This window comes from Lagenorhynchus albirostris, chromosome 9, assembly GCF_949774975.1.
Source record: "Lagenorhynchus albirostris chromosome 9, mLagAlb1.1, whole genome shotgun sequence".
In the NCBI taxonomy this organism is placed as follows: Eukaryota; Metazoa; Chordata; class Mammalia; order Artiodactyla; family Delphinidae; genus Lagenorhynchus; species Lagenorhynchus albirostris.
Window position 1 is genome coordinate 51,043,157 of NC_083103.1, and position 23,400 is coordinate 51,066,556.

Consider the following 23,400-nt stretch of genomic DNA (forward strand, 5'->3'; position numbering starts at 1 on the left):
TCACCTGGTTCTCACTGAAGGCCCTAGAAGCAGTGCTGTCCAACGGAAATAGAGTGTGCGCCACGTATGTAATTAAAATTTTTCTAATAGCCACATTTTAAAAAGTACCAAGTGAACTTATTTTAAATGATATCAACAATGTATTTTACTTAAACCAGTATATCTAAAATACTTTCATTTCAATATGAAATCAGTATAAAAATTATGAATTAACCATTTTTTTGCTTTGAAATGTGGTATGTAAAATACACTTAAAGCACGTCTTAATATGAAGTAGCATATTTCAAGGGCTTGATAACCTCATGTGGCTAGTGGCTCCTGTATTGGACAGCACAGCTCTAGAGGAAGTGGAGCCTGGCAAATGGATGGGGTAAGTAAGGCATATTGAGGGCTGGAGAATGTGGGAAGGGGAGCTGTGTTCCACAGAGGGGGAACAGCATGTACAAAGGCCGGACGGCAATGAAAATAGGAGGAGCCGGAGAAGCTTCAAGTACAGAGTGACTCAGGTGTGAAGGCTGGGCTGGGGGTGGCAGCAGAAGGCAGCCACATGGGCTCTTGGAAGCCACTGGCCCTATGCCAGGGATGCCCAAGGAGCCTCTAGAGCATTCAGGAAGGCTAAAAAGTATGACTAGCCAGCTCATTCCTGACCACTGTGGAGGGTGCAGGAGCTGTGGGAGCAGGGACCCACAGGAGGCTGTTGCAGCCATCCAGACAAGAGACGGAGGAGCAGGGGTTTGCGGGGGCGATGGAAAGACTCCTGGGACAGAGGACGGAACTGCTAGGCCTTGGTGCTGGGATGTGGCTCACGGGATTCGGGCCAGCTGGGTGGGGAGCAGTGATGCAGACCCACGGGATGTCCTGAGGCACCTGCACGTGCAGGCCCGCGGCGCTCGAGGGACAGACCTGGCCTATGATGATACCTGGAAGCACTCAGATGGGCATTTGCACCAGGACTGGACTGGGAGGGAGCACGTTCCAGGGAGAGAGCTCAGGGAAGGCCCAGAAAGGTGGGAAGGAAAGCAAGCAGGAGAGTGCAGCGTCCTGGAAGCCAGGGAAGGACGAGAGTGTGGGGAGCAGGGTGGGTCACAAAGCCAGGCGCTGCTGCAAGGTCAGGACTAGCATCCCCTGGCTAGCCGACACAGGGATGTGGCGAGACCAGAGCCAGGTCCCAGTGGGCTGAGCTTTCTGCAGAAGCCTGACTGTGCCAGGTAATAGGTGGTAGGCCCTCAGGCTCTGGGGAGAGAGGGTTTTTAGTTAATTCCAGGTTCTTTTGGTGTTTGGTATGGTTTTAAAAGACAGAGGGTCTTCCCTGGCAGTCCAGTGGTTAAGACTCCACACATCCACTGCAGGGGGAGCGGGTTCAATCCCTGGTCGAGGAACTAAGGATCCCCGTGTGCTGAGTGGTGTGGCCAAAAAAGAAAAGAAAAAAAAAAAAAGGAAGAAAAGGACATACTTCAACACTAATGGGAACGAGGCCCAAGGAGAGGCTGAAGAACCAAAAAGTGACGGTTCATGGAACCTGGGGAGGTGTGGAAAGGGACACCCTGCGGGAGGCCCAGGCTTCACATAGGGCAGAAGCCCTGACAAGGGGCCGGCCTAGCAGCTTCAGAGAAAAATCCCCGCCTGAGGGGAGGCTGAGCTTTGAGATTCGACCTCTCCCTTTCTCTCACCTCTCTTAGGGCACAGGCTTCTCTCTCTCGGGCTTCTCAGGTGGGCAGGAAAGGGAGGGCACCTCTGAGGACCCAGGAGGCAAAGCATCACCTGCTCTAGGAGAGGGGAGGGAAGGAGACAGGCTGGGCATCAGGAGGAATTTTCCGGAGCAACAAAGGTTGCCAAAGTCTAGAACAGGGTGTCTGTTGTAGGGGACCAGTGGGCATCACGAGTGCACCCCGGGGAATGTTCCCTGGGGCCGCCGTGGTGCGACTGGTGTCCCTACTCACCAGCTGTTCAGCTGCACCTCAGGGTGTGGCTTCTCAAACTTGGCTGTCCCCTCAGCCAACCAACCCCACTTCACCGAGGACTTGTGTGACACATTGAGATGAGGACGAGACAGTGCCCTGGGGGAAAGGGGTGGGAGGCTGAGCCCTCCCACTCTCTGGCCTCCTTTCCCAGGGGGAAGTTGGACCCTGGTCTCTGGATGCCCTCTTGCCTGGGGTGAGGCACATACAGATGCCAGCGACGGTGGAGGCTGAGGCTGGGTCTGGGCTTCCCGGGTTAGGTAACGCATACCCCATCTCAGTGCTGGGCCCTGGGGTAATAAGCACTGCTCCCCTCCAGACCACTCCCACCACCCCAATTTCCTGCTTGCTGGAAGGTAAGAGAAAGACTAGCCCTGGCCCCAGTCTCTTGTCCCTGGAGGATACTGAAGCCAGCTCCCAAAAGAGTGGGATGAGTTGCTGAGGGATCAGGTAGGGGTGTGTCTGATACCCTTGGCTTTTAGGGCCCCCACCCTCACGTGGAAGCTTTCTTGGCTCTAAATCCTGCTCTTGAGCAAGGTAGGCCCAGGCTGTTGGCAGGGCTGGGAGCTGGAGGACACGGTGGGGCCCTGGGCCAACCACTGAGGACAGTTCTGAGACTGCCCTCTCTCACTCCATAACCCCTCCTCCATGGGCCAGAATGGTGGGTGCTGGGGCCCCGGTCTCTGCCTTCCACCTGCTCCTGGCCCCCAGCCCTGCCACTGACCTGGAGCTGAGTCCTTGGGAAAAATCCCCTTCCTGTGCAGGGGAAGAGAGCCCAGCAAGGCCCTCCCCTACCACACCCGACAGCGCTTTCTGCCATCACAAGGGAGGGAGAATAAGTTTCATGTCAGGTGAGGACAGGAGAGGAAACTGGGGAAGGCATTATGGAGGCCCAGGGTACGGTTTGGTGCAAAGGGCTCGAGAGTCAAGAGTCCTGAGTGTTAGTTACAGCCAGGTCACTTAGCCTCTTTGGGCCTCAAGTATTCTCTCCATTTGAGGAAGCTGAATACCTGGAGGCTGGGAGAGCGTGGACTGCAGGGGCCAGGCCCTAGGATGGGATGGTGGCTGTGATAACCAGGGAGAGGAGCCCAGGCCTGGACAAGAGAGAGATGTTTAGGATGTAACTAAAACTGACAGCACTTGATGACCATTTGGATGGAGACCATATGACTGCCTTCAACTGTCCTTCGGGGACTACAAACCACACTAAGCCCTTCCCTTGGTTTCCCACCTGACCAATTTACCCTTGGAGTGAGTACAGGCATTGCCTCCTCCAGGGTGGGCAGGAGAATGTGGGGCTTGGGGCTTGGTGCCTGGGCTTTGGAGCCAGACCAAGTGTAAGTTCCAACTCCGCCCCTCACTAGCTCTGTAACCTTGGCCGAGGTACTTACTTAACCCTCCTTAGCTGCCCACTACCAAGGACAGGGCTAACAACAGGGCTCACCTCCCATCCTGCTGTGAGGATTATGAGTTGCGAAGCATAAAGCACAGTGCTGGCCACATGGTGGGCACTCGGTATCACACACCTTAGTCCAGGTGCCGACGGCCACTTCCCAGGCCCAACTGTGAGTCCCAGGGCCTCCCCGGAGATGCAGCGTAGGTGTTACCTGACTGGTGAAAACAAGTTTAGGATCAACTTGGGAAGAAACCCAGGGGACTCTCACTGGCCCAGGAGGTGTCTGTGTCCCCCTCCCCCAAGAACCACCAGTCTGGTCACCCCAGACTTTTTTTGGAAATTTTTTTAATAGTTATTGAATGTTCTACAGCTTACAGTAAATATCATAGTTACAAATTCTTGGCTTCAATCTTTCAGAGTGATCACTATCTGATCTTCAAAACAAAACGAAACAAAAACCCAAAAGAATCCAAAACAAAACCAGATTTACACTTCATACACACAAGCGAGGCCATGGGGCTTTCCAATCTTTACACTCCAGGCTGTGTTTTGAAAACACCTATAAGTTCTTTGATCAAACTACTTGGAAGACACTGGTCAAAGGTTTATTATTATTATTTTAAATGTTTTTCTTTTTAAAATGTGAGTTCCAATAAAATTTAAAAATTAGATTCCAACCTGTAGGTTAAAATGAATTAAAAAATACAAAATCATATACAACGCTCTCTCACAGGGATGGTACATGTCACGAGAACAAGTTTTCTCTGTCGTGTGACATGAACAGGGATGAAGATACCTTTTAGTCAGGAGATGGGAACAGGCCCTTGGGCCTTTAAAGGTCACTACAAGACAACTCCACATTGCTAGAGGCCTGGCCTTACATCCCCTTGGGTAAGGAAGAGCTGGAGTCCCACCACAGATCCAGATAATCTGGCTGACCCAAGAAGGTGGTCTTTGGGCAGTCCCACTCTTTCCCTGACTCTCAGGCATGAGGAGGAAGGCTGGAGCCTGGAGATGCTGGTCTTGCTGGGGTCAGGCCCAAAGATGACTTCACCCATTTGAGTCCTATGGGCTGGTACTTATCAGCAAGGCTGTTATATCTGTTCTCCTCAGAAAGGAAAATACCCCCTCTACCAGGAGCTGGACTGGGTACAGGGCCTCACTGCCACAGCAAGAATACCCAGGGACTACGCATGCAGCCACAGGGAAGCAAGAGTTCTAGTTTCCCTGTCTGGCTCTGTGACAACCAACCCCAATCACCTAGCCACTGGGCTGGACTCAACAGCATGCAAGATAGAAAATACCCATTGGAGAAAGTGAGGGAGTGAGACCCAAGTCTGGCTCAGGCAAGGTTGGTTATGGAATGTTGAAACTGGCCTGTCAGGAATGTTAAAGGCCGGGCCCTAGAACCACGTAATGCCTAATTTCAGAAACAAGTTGTCTAGGAGAAGGGAACATGGACAAGTAAAGGACAAATCCTGCCACCAGCCTGGCACACCCATAGTAGGCTGAGCTCTCAGAGGCTCAGGTGTGGAATTAGATGTTAGCCTGGCTGGGTGGGTCTCCTCTGCTGTGATCCTGCTTTTGGAGGTAGGTCTGGCCTGGATTCCCCTGGGGCTGGACACGAGTATGGAGCCTCCTCACCTGCCCCCTCCGCTGCCCAACCTGCCCCCTCCGGATTCCCAAGCTTGGCAAGCAGCTGGGGACCACATATCCTATAGTGATGTGGAATACAGGATGGAAAAGCAGAGCTTCCACATACTTTCACTCAACAGCAATTGAGGAGAAAATGCCATGGTGACATCTAAATGACTGCTTCAACCACAGTGCTGGGGCCAAGAGCGCTCCAAGACCCATGCCATCTAGGCCCTCTCTCTCTGGGCCACAGAGCAGAGCTGAGGATCTGATATGCAGGGCTCCAGGCCTGACTCAGCCAGAGTCCTGTCTGTACAGTGAGGACACCAGAACTTGGTGATCAGAGGATCTGCACTACTTTTATGCTCCATGTGATTCATTTCTGAAGCCTACTCAGAACAAAGCCAGCCTCTCCGAAGAAGCACTCCCAGATCTCTGGGAGTGGGATACCTCAAACTTGGAACACTTTGGGTGCCCAAGGGTCAGAGTTGGGATAAGGAGAAAGGACTGCACAGTGTCTCTCTAGATCCTGGTCCTCACCCAGGGGAAAAACAGGCCCAGAGACTTGAGTCAGATGTGCTTTTGGCCATTCAGGGCTACACCAGGTCCCCTGGAAGTGCCAACTCGCCAGGTCTGGACAGTGGGCAGGCTCTCCAGGGTCAGAAAGTAAGGGTACGCAGGCTTCCCAGGGACATGGGTCTTTCAACGGACAGGTGCCTGGGGCTGCCCTTGAACATGTCTTCAGTCCTAAACCTCATGACCCCAAAATGTTTTGCTCAAGTTAAGCCTTTTCTTGCAAATTCTCATCCTCTGGGTGCTACCATCTGGATATGCCTCTGGGTTCCCAGGGCTCCTCATAAAAATCTGCTCAGTTGGCAGGATTGAGCTCCCCAGGTTTCCGTGGGGTCTTCCTCTGTTTGGGGGCAGATAGGTAGCCCATCCCTTCTGCATGCCTGCCACCCAGACCCAGCAGGTGCCAGCAGAAAGCAGAGGATTTAAACAGTTCAAATCTTGGCTCTTTCTCTTATGAGCTGTGTGACCTTTGGCAAGTCTCTTAAGCCTTCTGAGACTTAGTTTTTCCATCTACAAAATGGGGATTTTTGGCAATCAATGTTGAAGTACTTTGTACACAGACAGAAAACTCTGGACAGGTGCGAGTGTCCTTTTTCAAGATATAGGAATGGGATACGTACTTTTGGGTCACTGCCAGGAGAGAAAGAGGAACAGCAGCAACTGCCCTGTCTCATGGGGAAGAAATTAAATACATTTTTCCAAAACGTGGCAGAAAAATAAATTCCAGGCTCTTAACCACTTGGGGGCACTCCAGACTCCAGCTTCCTAGACCCCAGCCTAATGAGGAGGAGCCAGGTAGAAGTGGCAGAAGCCAAGAGGGTTGGCTGGTGACTGGAACCACCTGTACCCCTGACCCTGGCCACCAAGCCTGTGGTACTAGGGAGAGGCAGTGGAGCGGGGTGGAGAGAGGGCTTTGCTGGTGCCACGCTGTAGCTTGCTATGTATGTAGGCACACGCCTTGTCCTTTCTGGCTTGCTGGCCTTCCTACAATGGCAGGGCCCTTCCGGCTCTGACCTCTGTCCAGCTTGACCACTGGGCCATCCAGTATCTTTGGATAACACCCATGGTACCCCCCAACAGACGCCTGTGATCCTACCAGGTGTGCTCTCACCCTACCACAGGCACACTACTGCCCCTGTTCTCCTGGGCTCAGTCCCTCTGCAATGACTCCCCAAGCTTGGCCAGGCTTGTGGATCTCTGTCAAAGCAAAAGGGTGAGGCCAGCTGAACTGGGACTCCAGTGGCTCAGGCTGAAAAAGGGGCACTGGGCCTGGGCTCTTCCAGACCACAGCATTTTCACACCTTGTTTTTGCCTTGGGGCCTGTCTTTGATCTTGAATTACATACTAGGGCTAAGAGAGGGTACTGAGCATTGATGTTTCTGTCCATGAGCCGTGTGTGGATTCAGACTGCAGGGACAGAGGCAGCAGGCTGGGATTCAAATGGCTCTGCCACTTATGAGCAAATCACTTTGCTTTTCCAAGTCTCCGTTTCCTCATGGATCAAATGAGAGAATAATCTATTTCACAGGGTTAAACCAGATGATGGATATGAAACTGCTTTGTGAACTGTGAGGTACTAGATGTTAGTTTTTACTTACTGGTATAGAATGAACAAAAGTAAAAAGGTCATTCCTAGATCTCCTCCCTTTTTCCTTCTCTCTGTGGTCCTACCCTAGCCCATCTGGAGGCAGCAGGGTTCAGGGAAGCTTGTCAGGATACCAGCATTCTGCTCACTTTGGGCAAGTTCCCTTTCCTTTTAGAACCAGTTTTCTCATTTGTCAAATGGGTGTAATAACTCTGACCCTTGCTCTCAGGGCCAGTAAATTAAAGGCTGTGAAGTGCTCTGAAGTCTATGAGGCACCTGACAAATGCAAAGGATTCCTATTATTATTATAATCATTATTATTATTTTGGCATTTTCTAAACATGTATGACATAATCTAAAACAACCTTCACCCACCCTTAGAAAACCAGACAGTAGGAGGAGGTATTTGCAAAAAATGGATTAACACTGGAAAACTTCCTATTGTTTTAAAATGAAACCTCTTCAGCACCCCAGAACAGACCATTTAATTTCGGACAGCTGGGCTTCTCCTTACCAGTGCTGCATTTCCCTGGAAAGCCAAGAAGGTGGGCCCTCAACTCCTGGCTCTGGGTTGAGGATGCTGCTGGGCTTTGCCCTCCTGGGAACAGCCAGATAGCCTCTGAGGTCCTTCTGGCCCAAGGGCTTCCTGATTTTCTCCTCCTTTAGGGAGACACGGCAGGTAGGGGTAGGGATTATGTCCAAGTATGCATGAATTTAAAATGAAGAGAGTTATTTAAAAGTTATAAATGTTATCAATGATTCCATTCTGTACAGTAAAATGTTCCTCTCCCCGCATCCCCAAAGGGGCTGCTGGCCCAGCCAAGTGCTGGGAGCAGGGGGACAGTGCTAGACTACCGGGCTCCTGGCTGAGACCAGTGCGTCCCTCTTCTCCCAGGAGAGCCCATGTCTCCTCCTCTCCTCTCAGGATGAGGGGCTACTGTCTTAAAAAGCATGGACTCCTTTTCAGCCATCCCTAGGGCTGGAGTCAGGTATAGGATGAGAGTTCCAGATGTCTTCACAGAATTTCCAAATGCTATTTCTTCATTTGCAATTTCTGTTCCTGCCATCTGCCCCCATGTCACCTCTGCCCAGTCTTCAATCCCCGCCTTTGGAATCTATGGAGGGAAAGAGCAGAAACAAAAGCCCAGAGACTGTTCCCGAGCTCACCAGGTGTGGGCACTGCTGACTTCATTTTTACAAAACCAAGCCAATCCATCCCTAGGTAAATTTTCATGGGCAACATGCCCCAGGCAGGAAGGCTGCATTTAATGCTGATTTACTGCAAGGTCTAGGGAAGTCCTTTCCGCTTCTCTGGGCCTCAGCTTCCTCATCTGTCAAACAGGGGAATGGATGAGATGGTTGCTAAGGTCCCTTCAGTTCCATGAGTCTATGAAGTGTTTATTGCTATTGCTTTTCCTTCACTATCCTGACCTTCAGAGCTGCCAGCACCCGCCTGGAATGTGGTTCCTTCACTGTGGCCATGAATGGCACAAGGTAACCAAGAACTTGGCCTGTCTGCCAGCGCCATGGACAGACAGGTGAGCCCTGGCAGTGGGAAGGGCAAAGGGAAGGGAGAGAAATGCCATAGGTTTCCACTCTGATCAGGAGCAAGCTCCTCATCAGAGTGGATCCATGAGGGCCCAGGGGCCAAGGTCTGGATTACACAGGGCACCTGGCCTTCCAAGGCTTTGGGAGGCTGGGATCTCACCACCCTGCAGCTGCTTGGTAGGTCTGAGGTCAAAATCACCTTCTGAGGAAGTGCCAAGTCAGTTAACATCACTGTGCAAGTTAGAGGGTCCAGGCCCAGACAATTTGGCCAGAGACCTTACCAACCAAAGCCAGCAGGCAAGCGCCTCTCGACCCTCTTCCCTCTTCCTTTCCATAGTGCCCTCCCTCCCCCCACCCTCCCCCAAGTTCTCCCAAAGAAAGAATCTGGTTTTCCCAGGTTCTGATCTGGGGTATTATTAAGCTGCTATGAACACTCCTACCTAATCAGGTGGTTTTGTTCTTGGTCTGTTGCGATGGTTCTCAGAAGAGATTTCATTTGTGTCAGGACATGGTAATGTCTTAAACTAATCCTGCTTGAGGAAAATCAAAAAATAAACAATCCCCCAGAGATGTGGCCTGCTCAACAGCTCTGAGTTCCTACCCTGGACCTGAGGATCACATCTCTCATGCTCTTCAAACGAAATTGCGCCTTCAGCTGAACCACTGCAACAGACCCCACTCTCTGACTGCTGCTAGACTAGGCTCCCGGGACTGGATTCTTGGGGAAGAAAAGAAGAGCAAAGAGGATGTGCCTGGTCAGGTAGGAGGAGGGCTAGAGCTGGAAGGGCAGTGGCTAAAAGGGGGACAGTGGGGAGAGGCAGGAGATTAGAAAAAGCAGCTTTTACAAAAACCGAAAATAAAAACCAAAACCGTTAAAGATGCATAAAGTGACCCTTGCACTTCCGTTGTCTCTTCTTGCAAATAGAGGTGGTGCTGCTAGGGAGCTGCTCCAGCACCTGTGTAAGACTTGAGTAGTTGCATACAATGTGTGACTCCAGATCTGGGGGAGGAAGGGGAAGGCCGTTAGTGACAGTGACATCCCTGAGGCCACTTCAGGAAGCTACTGGACCCCCTCCCCTCATGCTGGGAGCCCTAAATGGAGCCCTCTGTGCCTTCCCAGTGGAGCTGCCTGTTTCCCTTCCAGTGCCAAGAGCTCCTGGAGGAGGAGGGCGGGGGAGATGAGGAAGTAGGGCAGAGGATTTTCGAATCCCTGGAGCCCTGCAGTTCACTGGCACTGCCTCAGCAGCTGCAGAGGGCAGCAAGGAATCTGGTGGTGGGGATGGCCCAGAGTTTCTGCCTGGCCCCAGTCAGAGCCAACATCTGACTGAGGTAAAAGTTCATTGGAAGAATGGGGCCCACAGGTAGAAGACGCCTGAAGACGGTATGGTAAAGAGCACAGAATTTAGTACTAGAGGATTGGAGTTCAAGTCCCAGTTTTTACTGGTTAAGTGATGTTGAACTATGTATTTATCTGTAAAATAGAGCTAATGATCCTTATTTCACAGAGTTACTGTGATGATCATGAGAGAGCATACGTTAAGTATCTAGAATATATATAAAGTTACAGCTATTATTAAGAGTGATATTACTGAACCTGGAGCAGGAAAGTAACTGGTAACTGTCACCTGCCCCTTGCCGACACCTGTGCTTCAGACCAAGACAGGGGCTTTGAAACAATTCTGTTTTGTCACCCTCCTACCTCTCCCACCCTGGGCCCCACTCACTTGGATGGGATGCAGGCTTTACCAGTGCGGGGGCACATAGCTGTACGCAGGGGTCCCTTGGGCCCTGTATGCTGGCATGGAGACAGGGTGTGCCCCAATCGCGGTGTGCTGGGGTGCAGTCAGCAGGGTACCTGAGCATCCAGAGAGAGAAGAGGAAACCTGATGAGGCCGTCCCAGAGCGCTGGGATGAAGAGGATGAAGCCACAGCCTTTCACACAGCTGCTGCCCACCCTTCCGCATCTTGCCAGGGGAAGCGTTCCTCGTGCTCCAGGACAGTCACTCACTCATCTTCAGTGGCCTCCTTTCACCCTTCTTTGTATGCTCCCCTCACTGCACCAACATCACACTGAGTGGTGATCGCTGGTTCACATCGTTGTGTTCCCACTAACCTAGTTGTTCCTACGGGTAGGGTTCTGGTCTGATCTATCAGTATTTGGTCCCCAGGACCCAACCAACAAGGCTGGCACCCAGCAGACATTCAATAGCTTGCTGACCTGATCTGGGGAGTGAGAGGCCTCAACAACGCCTACATTAGGGGGCAGAATAAAATCCCAACTCCCACCTCCTGTCCACTCAACCCCTCATACTCTCTTCCCCCAGAAGGTGACCTAGCTGATTCTTTGAAAGTTGGGTCTCTAAAGGTTATTCAGAGCCCTCTTTTCTTCTCATGCCTTTCTTTTTAATGCCAGTTCATCCAAAGACTTCCCTAAACCTGCTCTTCCTCTGGCATCTCTCCCTGCCCCCATTCTCAAGGTTCCCGAAGGGCAGGGTTTCTGGAGTAAGCCAGAAATGGAGAAGGGGTCCTCTTGGACTCCTGCTTCTCCTAAACCTCACAATTAATTATTGGACAGGTCCTTAAGCTCCTGCCTGCTAAATAACATTGCCCTATGCCCTCCTTTCTGGAACCCTGCTGCTATCAGAGTCCTAGCATCATCATGTCTCCTCTAAACCAGAGCTTCCCCCTGGCTAAGCCTGCCTCCACCTTGCAGCCAGAGAGAATGATTAAACCAAACTCCATCTCTCCTCTGCTTATCTCCCCATTACCTAAAGGTATTCAAGACTCTCCACCACTTTATCTCTGACAACTATTCCAGCCACCCTTCCAACTCCACGCCCCTATTTTCTAAGTGATTTAGACCATTTCCATTCTGTGAATGTGCTTTACCCATGTTTTTTACCCCTGGACCGCCCTTCCCTTTTTCGTCTCTCTGGTTAGCCTCTGTTCACCCTTTAAGGCCTAGCTCAATAAGTCCTCCTTGGTGAAATCTTCCCCATCCCTGTGGACAGAGTTAGAGGGTCCTCCTCTGTGTTCCTAGAACCCCCAGGCATAGAATTCTTCATGCTTTGCTACAGTCGATTCCATGACTGTGTTCTCCACTGTCAATGAGTTCCTGGAGGAAGGGGATGGACACCAACACAGATGTTGCCCTTACCTGCTGACATCGCCATGGTGGTGCCGGCCACCATGCCCATGGCCACACCATTGGTCCTGGGAGCAGCGACAGGCGCCGGGTAGATGGCAGAGGGAATGCTGTTGGGCTGGACGACCGTGGTGTGGTGGATGACATGGGGCTGGGCAGCATACACCGGCTGTGTGTAGTAGGCTCCCTGGGGGAAAAAAGGCTGAGGTCACACAGGCTTCTGGAGAGGAGGGGAGCCTGTCCCAAACCCTAAGGGATGGGGTCAGAGAAGCTCTGGCCCAGGGACACAAGGTCTGGGGCTCTGCTTCTGTCTTCTACGTGGCTGTGGACAGTTCAGTGCTGGGCTCAGCTTCTGGTCTGAAAAATAAGGCTTGAACCCTGTCCTGCCTCGCTCCTAGGGCTGCTATGATGATCTACTATGTTCCTGCCTCGCTCCTAGGGCTGCTATGATGATCTACTATGTTTATCTTATTGCAATGTGCTTCTTCTTAGACTGCTTAAAATACAAAGGTAGGGACCACGATCAGTGAGTGAAGAGGGCTGTGGACGAGGCTGGTGAACTTCAGAGCACTGTGCATGTGCACACATGAGGGATTACTGGTGGGAGTATCATACTGGTGTGAATGCTGCCATTCTACATACTGGAAAACTGTCATAAATGCAGAGCACTTCCCCAAGTGTCTCTTACTATCTATTCCCCTGGAGGCAAAAAAGGTTGAGGATGGAGACAATGGTCTGAGGTGACCTCCCACTGCCTGGATCACATGACTGCTTTGTGCTGTCACAGCCCCACAGGTCTGCTGACCTTTGGGCAGAGTAGACAGGGCGTCCTGGATCATCTTAATCCAGAGCTTCTCAAATGTTTTTGCTAAATAATGACAAGAGCCTCAGACTGTGGACTGAGGTAGACTGGGGGAGTGTGTAGACTGCAAGGTTATTGTTTTAATGACACAACAGCGACAGCTCATCAGAGCCACGAACTCTCTTCTTCACCCTCCTCCACCCTACCCAGGCTGGTGGCTCCTTTACCTGCAGAAGAAGTGGTCCCGGGCTTCTATGTGTACCTACCTGGGCATACAGATTCTGCTGGGGGTAGGCACTTCTGATGGGATACATGGCCGTCTGATAGGGGTTGGGTGATGGGGAGTAGGGGGGCGGAGCAGTATTACTCTGGGTCGGTGGGACCTTGTATGGTGTCCCCGCAGTATATCCTGTACCAAGGCAATAAGAGAGACTTTCAGTTAGTTGGCAGAACGGCATCGCTGGAAGGCAGCAGGTCCCAGTCAACGACTCCCCAGACAAACATGGGCTGAATCCAGGCTGGAAACACAGATGAGAACAGACAGAGAACAGGGCTCCACCCAGAGAGCCCGGGCCCCAGAGGCAGCTCCCTCAGTGGCTGCATGTGTGGCATCTCTTATTTCTCTGTCTCAGGGCTCTGATCTATAAAATAAGAGGCTGGGACCAGATGATCTCTTAAGGGACCCTTGCAGTTCAAACAGTCTGGGACTCTGAGCCATGTGCCATGAGACAGGCAGGTGTGCATGGACGGGAGACCCTCAACCTGCTCGCTCTATACTGCACTCTCTCTCCTTGCTTTTCTGTCTCCATACTCAGCACCTCAGGGCATCCTCTGCTGCTGCTTCTGTCTTGCTTTCTCCTGTATTCTCTCTTTGTCTCCTTTTATCTCTCTCCCTTTTTGGACTGCCCTCCACCATGTTCCCCTTCTTCCCTGCCAAGTTTTAAGGTGGAAACCCCACTGAAAACCCCATTCAGAGACCCTCATCTTCTGGGATGCTGAAAAACTTTGCTCTACACAGCTGGCCTTTCCTCCCCTCCTGGGGTTTGGGGGAGCGCCACCACTGTCTGAAAGACTGAAGTCAAGGATCAAAAAGGTTCACATCGACCTGGAACCCAGGCCATGTGGGGTCAGCAGGGTGGACTGAAGCTGGGTAGGGGCTGAGAAGTCAGGCCCCAGGAAGCTCACAATCAGCCATTCAAACAAATTGTGCTGCCTTTGAATTTTCTGGAAAAGAGAGTCAGATCCTAAGTTCGCAGGAAAAACCTGAAACATGAATCACTCAGGAACAAGACTGTGTTCTTAGAGAATCACAAAGTGGAATGATTCTTTGGAACCCAAGTGATCATCAAGTAGCCCCCACTCTCTTACTCTGTACTAGGGGATCCTGGGGTTCAGAAAGAGCAAGTCTTTTTAGGAACACCACCTTCTTTCTGAGTTGAAGGGACAGTGCCAAGGGATCCTGGCTCTGGATGTCCAATGGGGTGCCGCTGGGGCTTCTTCCCTGTCCCTGTCCTGGCTTGGTCTGGCTGACACATCACTGAACCTCTCTTGGCCTCAGGTCTTTCTCCTACAAGATGCTCACCAAGGACCCTTTCAGTAACATGGGGCTGGTTTTACAAGAAGGGACTGGGGCCAGAGTGAAAAGGGTGCTTTACTGGAAGAGAAGAGGTCCAGGCTTCAGGCCAGGATTTCCTCCAATCTGCTGTGACTACTGGCAAGTCTCTGGGCCTTAGTTTCCTATTTTGTAAAATTAGAAGGCTAAGAATGAAGATCTCTTCCTGAACTAAAATCCCATTTTTCTGAAGACCCTGGGTCTCTTCTACCCTAACCCCAAGTTAAAGCAAGCTGCCACACAGTCACAAATCTCTCTCAAGTCACACCACAGCTTTGGCATGGTGACCCCCTGCCCCTGATGAGCTACTCAGAAGGGTATGAGAGCTGTTATTTAGTCACCACCCAAGGCACCACCGAAAAGCTGTCCTGCCCTCTCCCCTGGAATCATGTCATTTATCTTTCCACCTGCAGACCCATAGTTTGTTCCATGAGAAACTGGAGAAACTGATTTTGTGGTCAAATATGCTTGGGAAATAAGTAGCAATGGGGCTGGAAAAATACATTAATGAGAAGGTAGCACTGATAAGAACTAGAAACTAACTGGAAGTGGAGGTACGAGTCAGTTGAGGAAAAAGTCTAGAGCAGGTTCCTCCAAGTTTCTAGATTGTGCAGCTAATCATGAAATGTGGTCACAGGAGGAGAAACAGATACTGTGGGGAAGACAGGGAGTCTAGGTTTGCAGACATCTAGAAGGAGCTATTTGAGGTGTACTTCACCTTGGAGACACAGTTTACTTGTCTGTAAAACAAAGGGGATTCTCTAGATGGGTGTGTCCCAAGAGTATACAAGGGATCCTAAGTGTTATTTTGCCACCCCTGCCCCCCGCCAAAAAAAAAAGGACAAGGAGAAGGTGGGGGGGAAGGGGGAAGGGGGGGGAGGAGAAATATAAAATAAGAGAGAAAATAGGTTTTATTCCATGACACTGAGAAGTTTTAAAATGACAGGATGAACTGTGAATCTCCAAGATAGGGATGTGCAGGAGACTATTTCCAAATTTGTTTACCACAGGATCTTTTATTCATCCTATTCACATTTAAAACATGCAAACTACAATTTTGTGTGTGACTGTAGCTTGTTTTGGTAAATCAAATTTTACTGTAACACAGCCATGCCCGTTCATTTACATACTGACTATGGCTGCTTTACTGGTAGAATGGTAGTTATGGCAGACAGCATAAGGCCCCAAAAGCCTAAGATATTTATTATCTGGCCTTTACAGGAAAAGCCTGATACCTTCTGATTTAAAGGAATAAAACAGGTTATGGGGAGTCCTGCCAGAGTGGAGAGCACCTCTCTTCCATGCAGGAGGGCAGGACACCCCTGAATCCTAAGATGCCTGTCTCTGAAAGCTACACAGCACAGGCTTGTGATTATAAGTAGTCTGGAGCCAGACTGACTGCCTGGGTCCAAACCCCAGCCCGCCTACTTAACAGCTGTAGAATACATCTGTCTCCTCATCTATAAAATGGGGATAATAATAGCACTTACTTCATAGGGTTACTGTGATGAATACATTAACTAATAAGTGCAAAGCCCTTAAAAGAATGCCTGACACATTAAAAGCAGTTCATAAAGATTAGCTATTATTCTTTTCTCTTTCACTGTATAGAGAGATAGTAAGCTTCCTGTTCTAGGGGGTATACAAGCAGAGACTGGTCTGAAAGATGACAGTACATAGGAGGTTAAACTAGTATGACTTTTATGGTGTGATCCAGCTTGGAACACAGACTCCAGGATTCTAAGATTCTAAAATCTGATGGTTTAAAATGCCATGATTTTAAGATTCTTTAAAGATAACAGGCCAACAGTGCTGGTGACTTTCCTTTATGCTGCCAGAGAATGTGTGCTGAAGTTTTATCCTCTGAGGAAGCCTGCACTAACCCTCTCTGTCACAAGGACAACCATCTTACAAAGTGTTGAGATTATCCCTCTGAGGAAAATCAAAAGGTTCCAAGAGACTGCAGTAGAATTTGGTTTCCACATCCAAGAATAACCTTGTCTACAAATGTATCCTTTCTTCATGTTATGAAATGAGACACACACAAACTCAAAATACAAATCAGTAGCCAAAACACACTGGGTGGCCGAAAAGATGATGCTGGAGAAGAAGGCCTTGCCTATTTGTCCAGACAGGTTGAGAAGGGAGAAGCAGAACTGCAGAGCTAGAAAAGACCTTAGAGATCATCAAGACCAATGCAAACGTTTCACAGATGAGACGCGAGCAAATGAGCGAAGGCTCACGAGGACCCAGGACTCAATGTTCCCTTCTCTGACTACAGTGGTCCCAGTCGTGGGCTCTGTCAGTGATTCACGTCAATTCTTCTCTCAAGGAATACCTTCACTGGACTAGATAATATCAGAGGACCTTTCTAGTGCTGATATTCTACGTTCTGAGTATTTCAGTGGGACTTCTATTAGAAAATCATTGCAGAGGACATTCCACAACTGACTGATCGTCCTGTCCATACCCCTGAGGATCACTGGAAATTCCCCTGGGGCTGTAGCCTGGGCTACCTTGGGTATCACAAAATTCAGGGTTTATTACTTTATGCACCTAAGTTAAAAAAAAAAAAAAGCCGTTGGATTTGATGCAAACAAAAATGAAACAAAACCAAGTCAAAACAGAAACTCACTGATTTTGCTCAAATGAACTTAGATTCAACTCACTCACTCAGGGCCTGGGTCTCCTGAAAAGAGTTCTACCTCCGTCTGAAGGTTACAGAATTAGGACTTTGGAATGCTATACCTTAAGGACATTAGAGACTTGAATTCAATCCTCTGCAATTCAGATGAAGAACCTAGAGCCCAGGGGAGCAGCAACTTTCCCAAAACTGCACAGCAAATCAGTGCGGGCCTGGGCCCAGAGTTCAGGGCTTACCATGCCCTGGGCAGAGCTCATTTCTGAAATTATATGTCTCTGTAGTCCAATCTTGGACATTTGGTATATTGGCCTTTGTGTCTTCATTTCATTAAAGGCAATATTGTGAGAGGAAAAAGGAATTTGATCACTAGCAGTCCCAGCCCTGACTTATGAAAGAGGCTTTGTTTATGGTACCCTATTCTTTCTCTCAGGTTGCTAACCATAATTTTAGACTCCATCAAATAGGGTAATAAAGAGAGTGTGTACATTAGCAAGATAAAACTTTTTCAGCCCTCTCTTCAATCCTTCTGCACTGTCATAAATCTTTTTCAGTTGTAGAGCCCCTACCACCTCCAAACACATTGATCCTCACATTAAGGATGCCTTTTAGACTGATCAGTTTATTGACTATCAGATTTATATGTCTGGACAAAGCTCTATGTATGATTCTTGCCTTGACCTCCCAGTCTCCTTGTTGGCAGCTGAACAAGAGAGTGCTGAATAAGTAGAAGGAAGACCTAACTACAAACAGGCTTAGCAAGTGTTAGTGAAATTACACTGAATTTGTCAAAGTGCCCTGAGTTTTCTGTGGTATTAGAAGCCACAAAATCTGTGTGCTGGGAGGAACTCTGGTGGGACATGGGAGGACCAGTCAATCCCACCTGTATTTACAGATTATAAGAAAGAGAGCACATCTTGGCCATTTCTAGAGACTGTAATAGCCTGTGAGAGGACAGTGGAATATAGCTACTGGACTTTTCAGTGGAACTTTAGGAAGATGTCAACATAGTGGAAGGCAAGGCCTTCTAATACTCAGACTTTCTCATTGTGGAAAGGGTTGCTTCTGGAGGGAATGAATACTCCATACCTGGAGATGTGTGAACAAAGGCTAGTTGGCCAACTACTGGTCTGGGCAGCTAGAGAGGAGGCCCCTGAAAGAGTGGAAGATATTGGGTATACAGCACCAAGGTGATAGAATCAGGAGCCTAATAGCTAGAGAGAACCTTAAAGATGACCTACTCCAACGCACTCATGTTACATTTGGAAAAAGCAAGGTCCAAAGCACAGACATGAATTATCCAAGGTTACACAGAACCAAGTCTAGAATCCAACTCTTTTGGTCTTCCACTCCAGGCTTCTTTCTGCTACACTACAGCAGGTGTGTCTATATGCATCTACCTCCATATGTGCAGATATAAGACAGAATATGCATGCCCATTTATATATGCCCATTTACATATATAATATCATAGGTACCTGGAAAAATTCCCTACTGCTATCATCCCTCTCTTAAATAAGAGTAAAACTAATCTCAAGGAAAAAAGTCAGTAATAGAAACTTAACTTGGGTGATACACTTTTCTAGTCACGCTGCTTACCAGTTGGATGGCATTGGGCATATTACCTTTCTGAGCCTCAGCTTTCAAACTGGAATAAAAATCCACCCAAATAGGACTATAGTGTAGATTAAATGAGAGGGTGATCATGAAAACATATTCTGCAAAAGGTGAGAGTTATGTTGTATAAACGTAAGTTGATGTTGACCTGAAGGGGCAATGATAGCTAAGGAGAAAATAACATTTTAAAGAAAAATTTTAAATACAATGTATTCTTCTAATTTACTTACTTAATAGATGAACACTTCACTGAACCCCAAACCATCGGGCCTAGTCTGCAACATCCCTCCGAGGGCCTGTGCAGCCCTTGCTGGCAGGGTGACTGGCACTCACCACACCCAAAGCCAGCCACTCCTCTTTCGGACAACTGCAACAAGGCACGAAGCTTTTCCTCATACAGAGTCAAAATGCCACTCAGTCATTTCTGAACACTCGTCCTCATTTTACCCAGTGGAGCCATTTTGTGTCAAAAATCAGATGTGAAGGTGAAACCATCAGTCACTCTACTGAGCCTCAAGTGAAGTGACCAATCTGACAGGCCAGATAGTTTCCGACCTTCACGAGGACTTCCTGCACATACCTTGCTCTCACAGTGTAGCCTCCACGAGGGCAGTGTTTCTCAAGCAGGGGGCAATTTTGCCCCCGGGGATATGCACAGGACAGCCTCCCCCAACCAAGAATTATCTACTCCCCATGTCCACAGTGCTGAGGTTGAAAAACCCTGTGCTAGTTGGAGGAACCCCCTCTGTCCAAAAGTCCACAAGACTTTAAAGTGCCCTCTGTCCTTCCCTTGAAATGCAGTAACAGTCCTTCCCTCATCAAACTCATTGGCCAGGTGAGTACTTCCTTCTCTCTCCCTCACTGCTTTGTGTCTCCTCAAAGCAGGGTGTGTGATCAAAGAGGATGACCGTTTCTATATGAGGAGGGCCAATTTTTTGGTGGGTAGGAGAGAGAACCTCTTAAAACAGTGTCCTATAAATGTCAGTTTTAAAAGTTCCCTTTCCTTTCTTCCTAAGAGGCAAATCAGTCCCAACCAAGGGGAACAAGGAAAGGAGGAGACAGGCTGTATTTACTGAAAGCCGCAGAGGATGCTTGGTAAGTTCGGTTCTCGGTCCCGGTGTCCACTGGGAGGTGGAAGGTGCCTTCAGTGCCACAGGAAGACGAGTTCTGTGGCCAGGCCTGTTTCATCAGCAGAGTTGCTTAAGGGAAGACACAAGAATGGCATTAGGCAGAAATAAGAAGTGGGCACCACCAATCACAGACACAAAAGCAAGGATCTTGAGCTGGACGGAAACATATAACCCAAGGGGCCCTGTTCAGACACACAGGATGGTTCAACTTTCTGAGATGGGTGAGTGGTTGGGAGGAGTGCTGAAGTGACCTTCTAAACGATTTGAAACTGAGGAGACCTAAGCTTATACTAAGTAGGGGAGTCAGGATTTTCTACCCACTACCAAACCCATGAAAATGCTTATGAATACTGCCTTCTACTGCCTGACATTCTAGCCCAAGACTCTGGGATACTCCTTAGCCACCTGCTCGTTAACATGTAGCAACTCGGAGCCTTTGACTATGTACTGGGCCAGATCAACTGAGTACCCCTTTTTATGCCTGAAATCTCATCTGGAGGTGTATTTAACAAATTGTTTTCAAAGAGCGACCCCAAAATACTAATAACCACATGACATGAACCTTGCTGGACTGCCATCTCCTCTAAAGGGACTGAGCTTTGGTGGCTTACAAGGCAAGGCTGTCCAGCGGGACACTACCTGCAAACCTCTTCTCCTGTAGACCTAGCCAGGGCCAGACAAACCTCTTGCACCTTTTATGTCTCCTGCTGAGGTGCTACTGGTGCTCCACCTGAGATATCGCCTCATGAATTAGAGATGATCTTTTGGGCCACTAAGAAAGCAAATGTCAAACTTGGGGTAGGTGTGAAATAGAGATGAGGCTCAGTTTGAAAGAAATCTGCAGAGACTTCCCAGGCTGACTCAAAGCTCAGCTTGAGAAATTTGAAGGATGATGTTTCCTATGGAATAGAAGTGGGGAGTGACTCAAAAAACTTACCTTCATGTGTCCTGTAGGGAAGGAGAGAGGAAATAGGGTTTCAAAGGGAGTGGGGGGAGGGATTGCCTAACATTTTACGTATCTCCCTTGATATATTTTCAAACAATAGAGGGGGAAAAATTTTTTTTTTTTTAGCCACACCGCGCGGCTTTTGGGATCCAAGTTCCCCGACCAGGGATTGAACACGGGCCCTTGGCAGTGAAAGCGGGGAGTCCTAACCACAGGACCGCCAGGGAATTCCCGAGGAGAAATATTCTTGACCCATATTTCTACTTGTGGCTGAAGAATGATTTTAACAGTATCTTTTCCACTCAGATGAGGTCTTGGGAGACATGGATATGGGGTGTTTTAAAGTATATTAGTACTGGCAACAGTTGGATATACGTGAAACATTTTAACAAGGGGCTAGGTAAGACAGGGTGGTATGAGAAGCAAGTTTGCCTATACCCTCTCATTCCATCAGGACAAGGATAATCCACCTCCAGACAGATCTCCATAAACTCCTCTGCCTGTCCAGGTAACAGGAAATGCCTCTGGTTCCTTCAGTCATGGAAGTACTGGGGTCAGAGGAAGAGGTCAAAGACTACTGTTTTTGCTGAACCAAGGATAGAAGTACAGCTGTTCTGGGCTGACTGCGCTTGCATCAATGGCCCGCAATACATACAGCGGATGCTGAGAAATGAGAAGGAAATCATGGGCAGGGAAGTGACACTAAAAGGAGAATTCTGGTAGAAGAAAATGGAGATCCAGCAGAATTCCCATGCAGAGTCCAGGGCCTTTGCTGGACATTACAACATGACTCTGCAGACAACACAGGAGGAGGGCAGTCAATTTAAACAATTATCATGGGTTTCTTTTCCTGGGGGGCAGGGATGGGTGGAGTGGTGGGAATTAATAAAGGACCCAATTAGTGTTGAAAAATCTTATTAAGATAGCTCCAGATTTAGAATCTGCCACTTCACGTGGCTGGAAAGCCCTGGCCACCTAGAACAACTCCCTAAAAAGTGAAACATGTAGCTCTGAGAAGTCAGACAGAGCAAGCCCAGGCCCTCAAGACCCCACAGGAATCCACCAGGGAGCAGGAGGCCTAAATTTGGCTGCTGAGAATTTGGAGGACCTGCTCTGGTCCAGTTTTTAACCCAAGTGGTGCATCTTTACCATAATTTGAATCATGAGCCAAAAGTCTGACATTAGCCTAAAGGACTGTGTGACAATTAAAATAAGTAAATCAAAATTAACCAAAGAGTGACTGAGGCCTACACTGCACTCAGCACTGAGGGGAGCGCCACGGTGGACAGGAACACACGTGGGTCATGGTCACCGCACACCAGGTATTTATGGTCTAGCTGGGGATGCAACACAGCCACACGCCAACCAGAGAGTGAACAAGACAGCATTACACACAGTAAAACAATGTTCCAGGTTAACCAGGAAAGAAGCAAGTGCGACTGTGCCTTTGATTATGTGTTTCCCAACTGAGCAAGTGAGCTAACCTATACATGTTCCTGAAGAAGTGGGTATTTTCTTCTGGCTTCATTATAAAGAAAACAAATACTAATATTTTCTATATTTTTCTGTATATATGAATACATAATAATTTAAATAACTGGATAAATATGAAGGCTGAAAACAAAACACAACAAATAACAGCTGTCGACTTGACTTCCTCATTAGTTAGCTATACGTCCACATACAATTCTAAAGAAACCCATTCTGCTGCTGGTAGTGATTCAGAGTTCAGCTGTGGGATGAAGACAATCCAACTGAAGCTTTTAGAGGCATGGTGATAGAGGACGCTGCTCTGACAGGTATGCCTGTTCTCGGGTGCCATGAAAGGTACCAACTCCTAGAAATGGTCTATATTTTGAATAAATACAAGTGTATATACGTCAAATATTATTGAGGTGTACGTTTGAGACTACGTACTTTTGCACTTTATGTAGTACTATATATGTACTATTCCTCAATTTAAAAAAAGAGAGAGAGAGAACCCATGGCAGTGAAGGGCCACGGCCCAGTCACAGCATGCGGCCCACGTCCAAGTGCTGGGTTGTTCACATCCCTGGACACGGGGCCCTCACGCCCTCTGACACTTGAACAATCTGTTAAGCACACTTACAAGGAGGAGAGGCAGCAAGGGACCATCATCCTGAACAATGTAGTAAGTCAGGAAATCTGAGTTCTAGCCTGGGCTGTGCCACTTATTAGCTGTGGGACCTTGGGCAAGTCACTATACCTTTCTAAACTTCAGGTCTGTTGTCTCATAAAATGGCAATAATAACCACTCCCTGATTGCTTCATAGTATTGATTGTGAGGATCAAAGATCAAGTGTCAGCCAGTCTTACAGTTTCTAATTCTGGTGTCTGTCTACTCTTCCATCCCCACAGGTGTGGACAGCTCCAATGGAAGCTCTCATCACCTCTTACCTGAATTATTGCAACTGCTTCCTCACTGTTCTGTTTGTTTTTAAACCTGCCAACTCCAATCTCCAAGCTGCAGTCAGAGTGATATTTCTAAGACCTAGACCTAATCACAAAAACTTCTTTCTTAAAAACATTCCATGGTTCTCCATTACCTAACTCCTTGTGTGGCACTCAAGGCCCCTCGTGATCTAGTCCTATGATCTCTCTAGATCACTGTTCTCACTCTCAAACCCTACATGACAGCCACACAAACTGTTCACCATTCCCAGACTATGCCAAGAAGCATCACTTCTCTGTATTTTTGCTCACACTGCTCACTCTTCCTGGCATGTCCTTCCCCAAATACCACCTGGTAGACATTTATTAATCCATCAACCAGGAGCTGAAGACTCACCTC

At 48.6% G+C, this 23,400-nt stretch overlaps 1 protein-coding gene and 1 long non-coding RNA gene across 9 annotated transcripts in view; one reads left to right on the forward strand and one right to left on the reverse strand.

The window, feature by feature from the left end:
• FAM168A (family with sequence similarity 168 member A) overlaps positions 1 to 23,400 on the reverse strand; it is a 235,165-nt gene that overhangs the window by 24,253 nt on the left and 187,512 nt on the right. For 2 of the 8 annotated variants that reach the window (XM_060159970.1, XM_060159964.1), the window contains 7 exons: positions 19,586 to 19,711; positions 12,909 to 13,051; positions 11,853 to 12,027; positions 10,420 to 10,550; positions 9,136 to 9,695; positions 7,662 to 8,692; positions 3,403 to 3,569 (listed from right to left, as the gene is read on the reverse strand). In XM_060159970.1, coding sequence (XP_060015953.1) covers positions 10,438 to 10,550; positions 11,853 to 12,027; positions 12,909 to 13,051; positions 19,586 to 19,711 — 557 coding nt within the window. In that variant the 3' untranslated portion in view covers positions 3,403 to 3,569; positions 7,662 to 8,692; positions 9,136 to 9,695; positions 10,420 to 10,437. Of the gene's footprint in view, positions 1 to 172; positions 1,397 to 1,670; positions 1,767 to 3,402; positions 3,570 to 7,661; positions 9,029 to 9,135; positions 9,696 to 10,419; positions 10,551 to 11,852; positions 12,028 to 12,908; positions 13,052 to 19,585; positions 19,712 to 23,400 lie in introns of those variants that run through there. The other 6 variants (XM_060159969.1, XM_060159968.1, XM_060159965.1 and 3 more) reach the window with 6 other exon arrangements.
• LOC132526119 (uncharacterized) lies at positions 1,497 to 23,045 on the forward strand. The gene is made up of 3 exons (XR_009542458.1): positions 1,497 to 1,527; positions 19,529 to 19,607; positions 22,968 to 23,045. It is a non-coding gene; the product is annotated as an uncharacterized LOC132526119 (long non-coding RNA).